The sequence below is a fragment of the Diadema antillarum genome, unplaced genomic scaffold (genome assembly GCF_040938485.1).
Source record: "Diadema antillarum isolate AM-2024a unplaced genomic scaffold, OU_Dant_1.0 scf00000205, whole genome shotgun sequence".
Classification (NCBI taxonomy): Eukaryota; Metazoa; Echinodermata; class Echinoidea; order Diadematoida; family Diadematidae; genus Diadema; species Diadema antillarum.
The window spans coordinates 1,581,225-1,593,669 of NW_027271094.1; the positions used below are offsets into that span (position 1 = coordinate 1,581,225).

At 38.2% G+C, this 12,445-nt stretch overlaps 1 protein-coding gene across 1 annotated transcript in view; it reads left to right on the forward strand.

Annotated features, from left to right (window-relative positions):
- Nucleotides 1-1,197: 1,197 nt before the first annotated feature.
- The window catches only part of LOC139724010 (coatomer subunit gamma-2-like), a 30,334-nt gene continuing 19,086 nt past the window's right edge, over nucleotides 1,198-12,445 (forward strand). The window contains exons 1-11 of the mRNA XM_071635209.1: nucleotides 1,198-1,330; nucleotides 2,302-2,348; nucleotides 2,954-3,034; nucleotides 3,951-4,022; nucleotides 4,560-4,715; nucleotides 6,164-6,256; nucleotides 6,710-6,913; nucleotides 8,856-8,896; nucleotides 9,987-10,041; nucleotides 10,492-10,638; nucleotides 11,541-11,825. Of these exons, the coding sequence (XP_071491310.1) occupies nucleotides 1,297-1,330; nucleotides 2,302-2,348; nucleotides 2,954-3,034; nucleotides 3,951-4,022; nucleotides 4,560-4,715; nucleotides 6,164-6,256; nucleotides 6,710-6,913; nucleotides 8,856-8,896; nucleotides 9,987-10,041; nucleotides 10,492-10,638; nucleotides 11,541-11,825 (1,215 nt within the window). The 5' untranslated portion in view covers nucleotides 1,198-1,296. The remainder of the gene's footprint in view (nucleotides 1,331-2,301; nucleotides 2,349-2,953; nucleotides 3,035-3,950; nucleotides 4,023-4,559; nucleotides 4,716-6,163; nucleotides 6,257-6,709; nucleotides 6,914-8,855; nucleotides 8,897-9,986; nucleotides 10,042-10,491; nucleotides 10,639-11,540; nucleotides 11,826-12,445) is intronic.

Sequence of the window (12,445 nt, forward strand, 5' to 3'; positions counted from 1 at the left end):
GAAACAAGTTCAGAAAATACAACACCAAGACAGATTATATCACATTATATATAACTTAATGAAAGACAATTGAGTGAGATCTGAATAAAAAGTACGAAATATATATAAGAACAGTAAAAACACATCGAAATCAAAAGATAACTTCAAGAAAACAATTGACTGAAACTTGAATAACAAGTATGACATAAATCTGAAAAAAAAAACGCAATTAGAAAATCAAATACGAGGGTTGAATGACAATAATTGTTAGCTAGTAGGAAATATGAAGTGGTTATAGTGAAGATTTGCACAGTAGTTGAATAGCTTGAAAATTTTACCTCTTGGGCTGAAAGGATAATGACAAACAAACAAACAAACATATGAACAAATTTAAATTCAACTCTTACGGATTTAATGCTATTTTGGATTTGAAAAAAATCAATTGTAGTAGAAGATTTTATATTAGAAGGTAAGGCGTTGTACGCCTTCGCACCTCGATATTTGAAAGACTTCTTTAGGGATTCTGTTCTTGGTTTCGGTAAAAGCCTAGTCGGGAAGAGTAGTGTTGGGGAGCAAAATCGAATTCACTACGTAAATACGAGGGAGTTAGTTCGTGCATAACTTTGTACATAAATAAAACAGAATGATGTTGTCTTCTCTTTGGTTATTTCTTTGGTTATTTCTTTGGTTAATTCACCAGTTTTGTGTGTTTCTCACTCTCCCTCGTCACCTCCATTTCCCTCCCCATCTCTCTCTCTCTCTCTCCCTCTCTCTCTCTCTCTCTCTCTCTCGTCATATTTCCCTTACTTTGTTTTTTTTTTCACCATATATCGTGTTTACTTAGTATATTGTATATTTCTGTACATTTATTTTGATCAATCGTATTTCATTCTTATTTACTTTGTTACAGTTGTTTTGTACACTTTTCAAAGTTATTTGCAATTCGGTATCGTTGAATTAATAATGTAATGTTTTTACATTGGACTCCGATACCCAGAGTATGGGTTGTTGAGTGAAATAAACGTCATACATCAAAAGCATACTGCACTGTACTAGTACATGTGCGCGTGTTGCGTGCGTATAATGCACAATCATGTACGTGTAAACCAATGCAACATGACACGTAGAGATTCTTCATTGTAAAGCCGCTATGCCTGCCATGGGTCATTATGCATATGGGGGGTCGCGCGACGAACGAGCGTCGCGTAAAAGGAGTGACGTGGATTCCTGCACTGAATTTCCCGAGGGGAGGAAGGCTAAAGACAGCGTTAAATTCTGTCGAAGAAGCTAATATTGTCAACCACACCTTCAGTAATAATGTTGAGACGCGACAAAAAAGACGAAGAAGATGGTAAGGGTTGATTAACTTTGTTTTCATAAATTGTGCATAGATGAGAAATTATGTCTTTTTGTTCGAAAGGACAGGTGTATGTGCATGTATTACAAATGGTCCCATGTATTCAAAAATGTGTGGTATTAATCCTCTCGTCTTCGCTACTGTAACTTCGACTGGGCCTCATGACCTCATTCAGTCATTGAGGCTCCGAGGCCCGGGGGAGAGAGACTCATGAGACTCCCAGTTCACTTTTCATTCATCTCACATCTGACAAATAGATTGTCGCAACTTTGCACTGTGATTTTTTGTTACACACAGACACACATGTCCACTATCCATGATGGATGATGAAAAGAAGGAAAAATTCTCTCTGTTCTTTTTTACAAAAAACAATTTTTAATCAACTGATGCACAGCGACCCATCGAAACACGGGCACCAGCGGGTTTGCTCAATGTAAGGCTGCCGCACCTTGTGGCCTGATCCGACTAAATATTTTCGATGCTTTTTTCTCTGGCTCTCGCCTCTCCATGCATGAATCAGTCCCATATACAGAAGCTGAAGTCTGACATAATATTACAAAGATTCGTAACAAGAAAAATAAAATCAGAACTAACCTGATCTTGTGCACATGTGTATTTCAAATTACTATTCCACACCGATCGAGAAGGTGGGTACTCGAATTTGTCAGCAAACTGATCACTTTAATTGTAGGTCACCTAGGTGTTATACAGGTTCACTTCTTTGTGAATTCTGATGTCCACAGACTTTGGGCGCTTTGCCTTCAATCATCCCGCCGCATCCAGCGCGGACAGCGCACAAGCTGTGAGATTTTCAGAGCGACCTTGAGCACGCACGGGTGCCGATAGTCAGATAATTTGATTTAGTAACACGCAAAATTATGTTTAAGTTCCACAATCGAGACGATTATCTGTCTGTGTGACCATGTTCATATGTCTTTATTTCTTTTTTTGTTTTTGTCAAACAGGATCCAACCCATTCCAAAATTTGGATAGGAGTGCGGTACTCCAGGAAGTAAGTATGAAAACTATGCATCCATAATTTTGATTTTAACCAATATCCAAAAGTCATGCTTATACAAGTCTATATTGAAGTTCCAGGTAGCACCAGACTAAGATATTTAAAACATGTACTTATGATTGTGAAAGGAGCTGGCTGTATGTATCCATACAGTGACATTGTTATTACATGCATAATTTGCTTGTTGTGTGATTTGTGCAAAATTGGTGGAATACTTTTGGTACCGGTAGTCATCAGTTGCATGAGAGGGATATGGGAATACTCTTCTTTATTCACTAAAACTGTGTACATGTCCATGGTCAAAACTGTTCAGGACAATTTTCTTGAAGGTGAAGTGATTGCTCACTGCACTGCCATGACCATCATTCTTTCATGTATTTCATATTTATCATATTGATGGATTGTTTGGAAACCATATATGTGTGATTGAATATAAATGACAGATATTGTAGTTAGAATTATTTTTGTTGAATCTTTTCTGTGTGTATATCAAGCGTTACACATTTAATGAAGCAATAAAGGTATGTAAGTGTGCTAGCATCTCAGCACAGAAAGAACTACATTGTACTCACATGCAATTCGCATCACTTTGCTATCAGGCTCGAACATTCAATGCTACGCCAATCAACCCTCGGAAATGCTGTCACATTCTCACCAAGATCATGTACATCATCATCCAGGTAAGTTTGCTTTGCAGTCATGCATACCTGAGTGTGAGACTGGTCAGAATTCATGCCCAAACTTTCAATTACTTATTCTTTATTCTTTATTCACAACATCTTTTTAACAGGGACATTTCATTCAGTTCTGCTGACAGCCAGCAGACGTGCAGACCTGCTTTTCAAGGAAGCCCTGCATACAATAATGCAATACATACATAAACTTTCAGATAAAAACAAACAATAGGTGACTTACACAAAAAAACAACAACAAATGAAATATATACAGTATTTACAAGTACATGTACATTCACAAAGGGTACTAGAGGGGTGCCAGTGTATTACAATAGCATGTGGTACGTAAATCAACTCAATGTATAGTCAAATAAGCAAAAATCAAACAAACATTATTTTCTACCATGCTTCACAACCTAAGATCATAAAATATGTAGCAATGGTCGGCAGTGTTTCTTTAAAAAAAAAATTATAAATACTATTGATGCTCAATCTTATTTATTTGCACATAAATGTATGTCTGTCCTTTAGTTAAGCCTTTACACTTGAAAATGTACAAGGATTTGAAACTAAAATCAATATTGCCATATATATATATGTCATATAAATAGCAAAAGACCAATAAAGAATTCCAAATCTTCAGAGTGCTTTACAATACTGTTAAAGGTCAGAAAATGAAGATTTATCAAACATTTAACCGACTGTTTTGCAGCAATCTTCATCCTTTCTTTTCATTTCTGCGAAAAAATCTGTCAGTTTTGCATTGGATGTCTCATTACTTACACATAATGATATTGTCATGTATGATGTCAGATATGAGGTCAAATCTCTTCTATTTATCATACCATGTTTGCATGCTAAATAGTGTGTGAGAGAGCCTTCAATCAGAGTACTGTCTGTTTGTTTTTTTCCATCAATTCAGGGAGAGCCTATTGGAACTATGGAGGCCACAGAGACCTTCTTTGCTATGACAAAGCTGTTCCAATCCAATGATGTGAGTATGCTTGGTGTGTGATCTTTAGCCAAAGATTCCTGTACTGTCCTTACTCTGCAGTCAGATCAGCTGTGTTTATTTATGATGCATAAGACAGGAGTATTTTGCCACTGAAAGTTTAACAGGAGAAAACTTACATGAATGTTGCATCTTGTCTCATTACCAAGGTGCAAAAGAAATATGTGGGGTAATTTCTTTTTTTTTTTCTTTTTCTTTTTTTTCTTTTTTTTTGGGGGGGGGGGGGGGGGGGTAAAAGATAAAAATAGAAAAAAATGTGAAAACACAAGTGAAAGAAAATTCCTGTATTTGATCACTTGATTGTAATTGAATGATTTATCTTACTCTATAGGAAATATGATTTGTGTCTGCTACGTGAATGTTTATTTGTCCCGTTTTAATTTGTTTATTTTAGCAATGATTTTATCATTGTTCACATACTTTCATATATTGATATTCATTGTCTGAAGGTGAAACAAAATAGCTTTTCAGGCAGGGGCATCCTCAAAACACTGTTGATATTTTGTTTTCTCTGTACAGGTCATGCTGCGGCGCATGGTCTACCTGGTCATCAAGGAGATGGCCAACTTGGCCGAAGATGTCATCATTGTGACCAGCAGCTTGACCAAGGACATGACCGGGAAGGAGGACCTCTACAGGGCAGCTGCCATCAGGGCCCTCTGCAAGATAACCGATGTGAGTCCTTGTTCTTAGCGGTTCTCAGCATCTTAGTGCTGTCTGGCTTGGCAGAGGGAGGGCAGCTAGACAGGTGTTGAGAATGGTATTTTGATAGGAGGTGAAGCGATTGATAATGCAAGCTGTCTGTCTCATGATTGATGGATGAATTCAATGAATCAGTGCATTCTATATCTTTCTTAAGATTCAGTTTATTTTCCATGGAATATGGCCATTGCCTCATGTCATGTATTCAAACAAGCCAGCTGCATGCTGTGATGTGAGACCAATGATGCAAGGTTTTGCTGAAGAGACATTTACTTCCATGTGTAATTCTACAGATTTAATTTTAAAGAAAATTATATAGGAATTGGTTCATATATAGGTTTATACATAGTGTGTATTTGCCTCTTTTTACACATGGAAAGTCTGATTTCCAAAGTCTGATTCCGTAGCGCTGGATAAAATTGAAGTCAATTTGTGAATGACTCACCCCTCCTATCTAGAAACTTGTTTTCTAATAACAAAATAAGTCTGTGTTGTGCATGGGTGTTCTCACATCCATCATGAACATATTGGTAGTTGTCTCTTAATTCATCTGTTTGATCTGCAGTAATAACATATATTACTACAGTACTAGTATACAATCTGGGTTTTGTTGTTGTTCTTTTTGCAATTTAAGAAGTATTTACAGCCATCGATGCTTAGAGAAGCATGAATATTAATATCACCAGTTGTAGCTCTATGACGATAATCTCTGTATCACTGTTATCATTTTCATTTTTACTATCATGCTCATATCACTCTTCAGCAAAATATGCAGTGGAAAAGAAAAGCAGCCCAAAGTCTCTTAAGGGCTTTTTACACTTGTAAATTTTTGCTTAGCCCCGGACCAACGGTGGGGCTAAGGGGGGGCCTTAGCCCCACCGTTGGTACGGGACTATCCTTAGCCCACTTTCTGTTTACACTCGTTTTTGCCAAAGTGGGCTAGCCCCACCGATAGTACGGTACTATCTGGCCCTGCAAAATAGCAGGGGTTAGCACCGCAATTGCGGTGCCAAGCAAGTGAGTGTAAACAGAACAAAAAAATAATCCTGGGCTAAGCGACGGAGACGAAGTCCGACCCTCACTGACCAATCAGAAACGAGGTAATCAAGTGCTGCCGGTGCGTGCGTGTACGTGTACAGTACACAGCGTAATTATGAATATTCATGTGGTTTGGAAAGTCCGGGGCTAAGAAATACGAGTGTAAAAAGGTCAGTTTTCTCCTTAGCCCCGGACAAGAGATAGTACGGGACTAATTGGCGAGTGTAAAAAGCTGAAAAAATTGGTACGGGACTAACGATAGTCCTGGGTCAGAGAAAGTCCGGGGTTAAGAAACACAAGTGTAAAAAGCCCTTTATTCTCTCTTTTGTTTGTATAAAGGATGCTTATAGATTATGCTTTCCATATGTGTTTGCTATCCACAGAGCTCCATGCTTCAGGGAATTGAGCGCTACATGAAGCAGGCCATTGTGGACAAAGTGTCCAGTGTGTCCAGTGCAGCCCTGTGCTCCTCACTGGTAAGTGGTCCAATCAGTCAGTGCCCAGTGAACTGTAGTCGTAGCATAGTATGTGTGGAGTGTTTGATTTTGCTTTGTATGAAAAGTTCTGAAAGTAACAAAGTCAACAAAATGTACAGAAGATAATTGTAATTTGTGGTTTAATGCAACTGATGATAATAATTGCACATAATTCATGTTGTACATAATTCATGTTGTACATAACGTATGCTTTGTGTGTGTGTCTGTGTATATTGTTACACAATTTGGTCTGACTACAGTAAGTAATGCTCATTTTTTTTTTCTGTTGCCAAAGTTAGATGGCAAGCATTAAGACTAAACCATGGACTTACAATTATATTGATGCCATACCAAGCTTCAATACCATTTGCACTTATTAGTCATTGGGAAAGCATCCTTTCACCCCTACACGTAGCTATTATAGATACCATTCACCCTCTTTCTTCCCTGCAGCATCTGCTGAAGCATAGTCCAGATGTGGTCAAGCGCTGGGTCAACGAGGTTCAGGAGGCTGCGTCCAGCGACAACATCATGGTCCAGTACCATGCCCTGGGCCTCCTCTACCACTTGCGCAAGCATGACCGACTGGCTGCCTCCAAGATGGTCAGCAAGTACACCCGTGGTGGCCTGAAGTCCCCCTATGCCACCTGCCTACTGGTATGATACATATCATCCTTCTTTTAGTGTGCAAGGACGTGAAGAAGTAAAATAGTTTCTAATTTGACATCATATATGGGACCTCTTCTATAAAATCCAAATGTCGTTGGCATGCTTAACTCTTTATGTGCCACGTTCGCACGTCAGACTCAGTTGATGGCGTGCCAACTTTGCATATTTTGCTCAAACCCACAAACCCGCCCAACCCGATCAACCCGATCAATAAGTCGCCCAATGCCACAGTACAATGGAAGCTTTTCTGGCGCTTCCATTCGTCTGACATATAGCTTGAATTTTATGTGGTGAATGACTTTAAGAGGTGTTCCCTATTAAATTTGCATGTAAATTCTAAGTTTCTGGCACTGTTTTGTGTGCAAAAGTCATGCCTTAACAGTAATGTAGCTACCCGTCATTTCAAAGAAAAACAACCATCAATATGTCATACAATTTTCATCAAAGCAAAGCTTAACATTTTCTCTACAACTTTGCTCACTACATGTCCAGCTTAACAGAAGTCTATATAGAAGTTACATAGACTTGAAAAACAGAATGTTTTCGTAAAGCATGACGACATTGGTGTCTCAGAATAATGTGGCAAACAGGGGGTTTCCGCCATAAAGAGTTAAAGGGGAAGGCTAGTAACTGATCAGTGGGAATCAATGGAAATGCTGGGAGATGATTGTTCCAATCCTTATGGGATTCATTCAAGAGTTCATTGTATATCTATTGTTGTGTGAAAATGATTTGCTTCAGAATGGTCTCATATTCAAGTAATGTGCAGTTTAATGCTTCCAGGTTAGCGTCCCTGGTCAGTGACGGAGCATTAATCTGCACATTACTTGAATATGAGACCGTTCTGAAGCAAATCATTTTCACACAACAATAGATATACAATGAACTCTTGAATGAATCCCATAAGGATTGGAACAATCATCTCCCAGCATTTCCACTGATTCCCACTGATCAGTTACTAGCCTTCCCCTTTAAGTGCATTCATGTTTGGTTCCTGATGTCAATGATTTCGGTATGCACTGAAGAAAAGTACACTGTATTATTGAGATGTATCCAGGGAATATGTCATTATTACAGTGACGTATTACATGTAGAATCTTGAAAAAAAGAAGCTGTCATGTTTTCCGTCTTTTGTCTAACTGTGAAGCTGAAGACATTACACTTCTTGGCTGTAGATCCTTCTGAAGTACTTTTTTTTCTTGATACCTAAATACCATACAGATGAATTTTATAGGTATTATACAGAAACTACAATATGTCCTTATGACTTTGTAGGGAATAACTGATTCTGTTGTATGTTTAAAACTTCTAACAAGGATGTTATGTCTGATTTATTTTATTTTCTCCATCGAAAAGGACTGTACATATTCTTTGAGTGAAAAATATGATTTTTCTGAAATTTTCATAGTTTTGTGTATACCATTTCCCATTATGTGAACCAATATAGTTTCCGAGGATACATTTCAGTGCCATTAGTATGTTTTTATTTTGTTGGCAGCTCTGTATGATGCGTTTAAAGTCGCAACGTTGAAAGATGAAAATGTTACTGTCATAGAGCAATGATTTTAGAAGTATTGAACTTGCATTGAACCCAAAGGAATGGTGAGGGATAAAGATGTATTTTTATTAGCAGCTGATAAATGTACCCGTCACAAACTCAGGTGCATGGATTTTTTTAGACAAATCAATGGATGTAGAAAACGTTGTACTCAACTACTGCTTTAGAACACTGCATTTTAATTGATACAGCAACTGTTTAAATTTGGCTACAATTTCTTTCCTAAACATGAGTATATTGTTATTGCTTTCACTGGGAGATAGCTCTGAATGGAGTAATCACCATAGCGAGTCAAATTGAAGATTAGAAAGAAGATGAGTGGTCATTACATGACATGTTGATGCAATTCAATCACTTGTCGTCACCTTTCAGATTCGCATCGCAGCCAAGTTGATCGAGGATGAAGACTCCGGGTAAGTACTATATACTATTCAGGGTGTAAACTTTATTCGACTTATCAAACTCTGGGAGGGTTTTGTGGCAGAAATTATTGTGTTGTCCTCATTAACTTGGCCTCCCTCATTTTTGCCGCACATCCTGTATTTAGGAAAGATTAATGAAACTGGTTAAATACATTTGATCGGCACAAAACTTTCAAAAATATCAACTGTGGGACAGAAACACTAGTTTTTGTGCTCAAAAATGTATTGCCAGTTTAATGATAAGGGAGAGATATAGCATTTTGGTGTTTTTATATCATTCTGTAACCAAAAACAAGAAATGATTTATGATCATTGGAACCAAATGAAATAATAGTTTGTTTGTTTGTTTGTTTGTATTTATTTATTTGTTATTCTTTCTTGTAAATGCTGATGAAATGCTAATGATAATGATGATGAAAAAACATAATGAAATACAAACATACCAAAATTTGATTTCTGGGACTTTTTTTGTTTTTGTTTTAAAACATGGACATTGATATGCTTCAGAACTGTTTCTCATATAGCCCCTAAGCAATGGCCACATTTGATTTATCTATGATGTAGGGATCGTATAGTTTGGTTGAGACCTAATTTCAGGTTTCTAACATTTTTTGGTGAGATAATGAGAAACCTCTTATGAAATATGAAAGAGCATGTAATTCCATGAGGAATTCAACATTTATTTGATGAAAATTGGTTTTGAAATGGCTGAGATATCCAAAACAGAGCGATTCTAATAAAGTGTGGGACCCACCTTTTATTACAACCACTTTGTTTTACTTTGTTTTTGGATGTTTCAGTCATTCCAAACCTGATTTTCATCATAAAAATGTTGAATTCCTCTTAAACTGGTATGCTCTGTACTATTTCATAAGTGTTTTCGTGGTATCTCGCAAAAAGTTCAAATCCCAATTCTCATCTCCACCAATACTGTACCATCCCTTTCATGTTTGCGTTGTATTTGTTGAGTGTATATATTTATTCAAAATATGATAAAAAATAGCAAGAGATTTTAGAAATCAGCTTCTTGCCTTTTTTTTAAAAAACACTCATTTTAATACTAGTATGCTATTTGTTTCAGACATGACAGTCCACTCTTTGACTTCATCGAGAACTGTTTGAGACACAAGAGTGAGGTACAGTAATTCCATTCAACTTATTGTATCATATAATCTTGAGTATTTTATCATAGAGATGTGTTTTGTGTTTTCTGAGACATTTTAAAGCAAGTGATCCAGCACATCGCCCTTGAAATATCAGGTTATAAACATAACAATGTCAATAAAGAGTTGACAAGCTGTGTAGATATCTTGACGTAAAAGAATATAGAAGCAATAGAGTGATCAGAAACTGCTAAACTCTAACAAGAATCAAATAAACATGATATACAGTTGTATGACGTGCCACCTCAGTTAAGATAATAATAGTATAGTTGAAACTCTGTTCTGCAGATTACCATTGACAATTATATTTTGTGCTAGTTATTCTCTAGAAGAATGATTTGAGTGTCCTCTTCCTTTTTTTATTCTTTTTTCTTTATTTTTGTACAAGTATCATAGTTACTCATTCTTGGTGTTCATATACAGATGGTGATCTATGAGGCTGCCCATGCTATCGTCAACATGAAGAACACCACCTCCAGAGAGCTGAACCCAGCCGTGTCGGTCCTTCAGCTCTTCTTGAGTTCCCCAAAGCCCACTCTCCGCTTCGCCGCCACCAAGACTCTGAACAAGGTATGGAACCTGAGCTGTGTCGTGAGCTTGTCTGTTGATGTGAGATTGAGTGGTGGCCCTAGTAAGTGTGTGACATGCCATATGGTCATAGAGAGGTATTGGTGTTAAATTTCAGGAAACATCTGTCTAGGCAGACACCCAACAGACAAAGAAAAGAAAAGAAAAAAAGAAAAAAAAAGGGAGACTGGAAGCATGGCATCGATGATGTTTGTGTGTAGATCAGAATTATTCATCAAAGCATGCTGTACTGACATTATACTGGTATTTCCTCTACATATTTGCTTTCATTTGTGAAATGTTTGTATGTATTTGTTTTCTTTTTGCATAGATGTTAGCTCTCTAAAGCTGTAAATGGCAATTCATGTCATGGACATATTAAAATATTAATTGATATTTGCCATATTTGATAATTTCTGTCATATTTAGGCAATCTGAAAACTACCTTGCTCATGCAGAAAAAGTGATACATTGAGGGAGCACTAGCATTTTCATAATGACCACGCAGATAATTTCAGTCATGAGTTAAAGCTCTCCCCCCCCCCCCCCCCGATTTTTTTAGACTACCAGGTAAATGTAATCAAGAAGTGTGTCTGAAGAGAGCTAAGGCTTTTCATTGTTAGCTTGGAGGTTTTGACGTGCTGGTATTCAGCATGCTAGAAACTTGACCTTCTGATTTTGTGAAATGAATGTAGCCCTGTCCTATTGATCAAGAACATGACAAAGATTGCTGGAGAAATATCCAAATGCAGAAGATGTTGATGTAGAGTGCAGAGGTTGTGATGTTGAAGTCCCCTTAACCCTGTCAAGACCATCACCTCCAGAAGCCATTTGCATTGTCTGTAAATAAGTTGCTATATTGTGGGACTGACTAGAGTTAATGGTAATACCTCACCCCTTCACAGGTTGCCATGACCCACCCAGCTGCAGTCACTGCCTGCAACCTGGACCTGGAGAACCTGATCACGGATGTGAACCGCAGCATCGCCACCCTGGCCATCACCACACTGCTGAAGACAGGCAGCGAGAGCAGCGTGGACCGCCTCATGAAGCAGATCGGCTCCTTTATGAACGACATCTCGGACGAGTTCAAGGTGGTGGTGGTGTCGGCCGTCCGCGCACTCTGCGTCAAGTTTCCACGGAAACATGCCGTCATGATGAGCTTCCTCTCCTCGATGCTTCGAGATGAGGTGTGTGAAAAAAAAAAATTCTACACTTTTGCATTTTTAGGGCAGAGTTGATTCGTATGCATTTAGGGAAGGGATATTTATTCTCACTAGCGTTCTACCGCGGGATCCCGCAAATTTGCGGTAGGACGATTTGCCGAACGCGTAATACGCGCTGAACGTTTTTTTCTATGCGCAGCGGCAGGGGAAAAAAAATCGTGCGGAGGAACGCGGTAGGACGCTGATCGTCCTGCCGCGGTAGGACGGGCATGATTCATTCTTCGTGTGCACGCAACTACGGGCAGATACTGAAGTGGTGCACGCACACCCTTTCCCCGTCGATCGGATCATCTCTGTGGCACAACCTTTCTAACGTTTGATGCATGCACGATACACTCGTTACATGTATCATGTTGTAGTGTATTTGAACGGCTCGTGTGTTTCACGCGGGGTTTAATAGTAACGGTGCGTTTCAATTTTTGAGTTCTCACGATCGTATTAATAAACATTATACACTTTCTTTCGATCTCAACATAAGCAAAACTGCGTTTGACTTGTTTGCACTTTACGAATTCTTTGAGCTCTGTCACAGCACGATCATGACAAAGTTTTGTCAAATTCTTTCGAAATCATGCTCAGCAAAA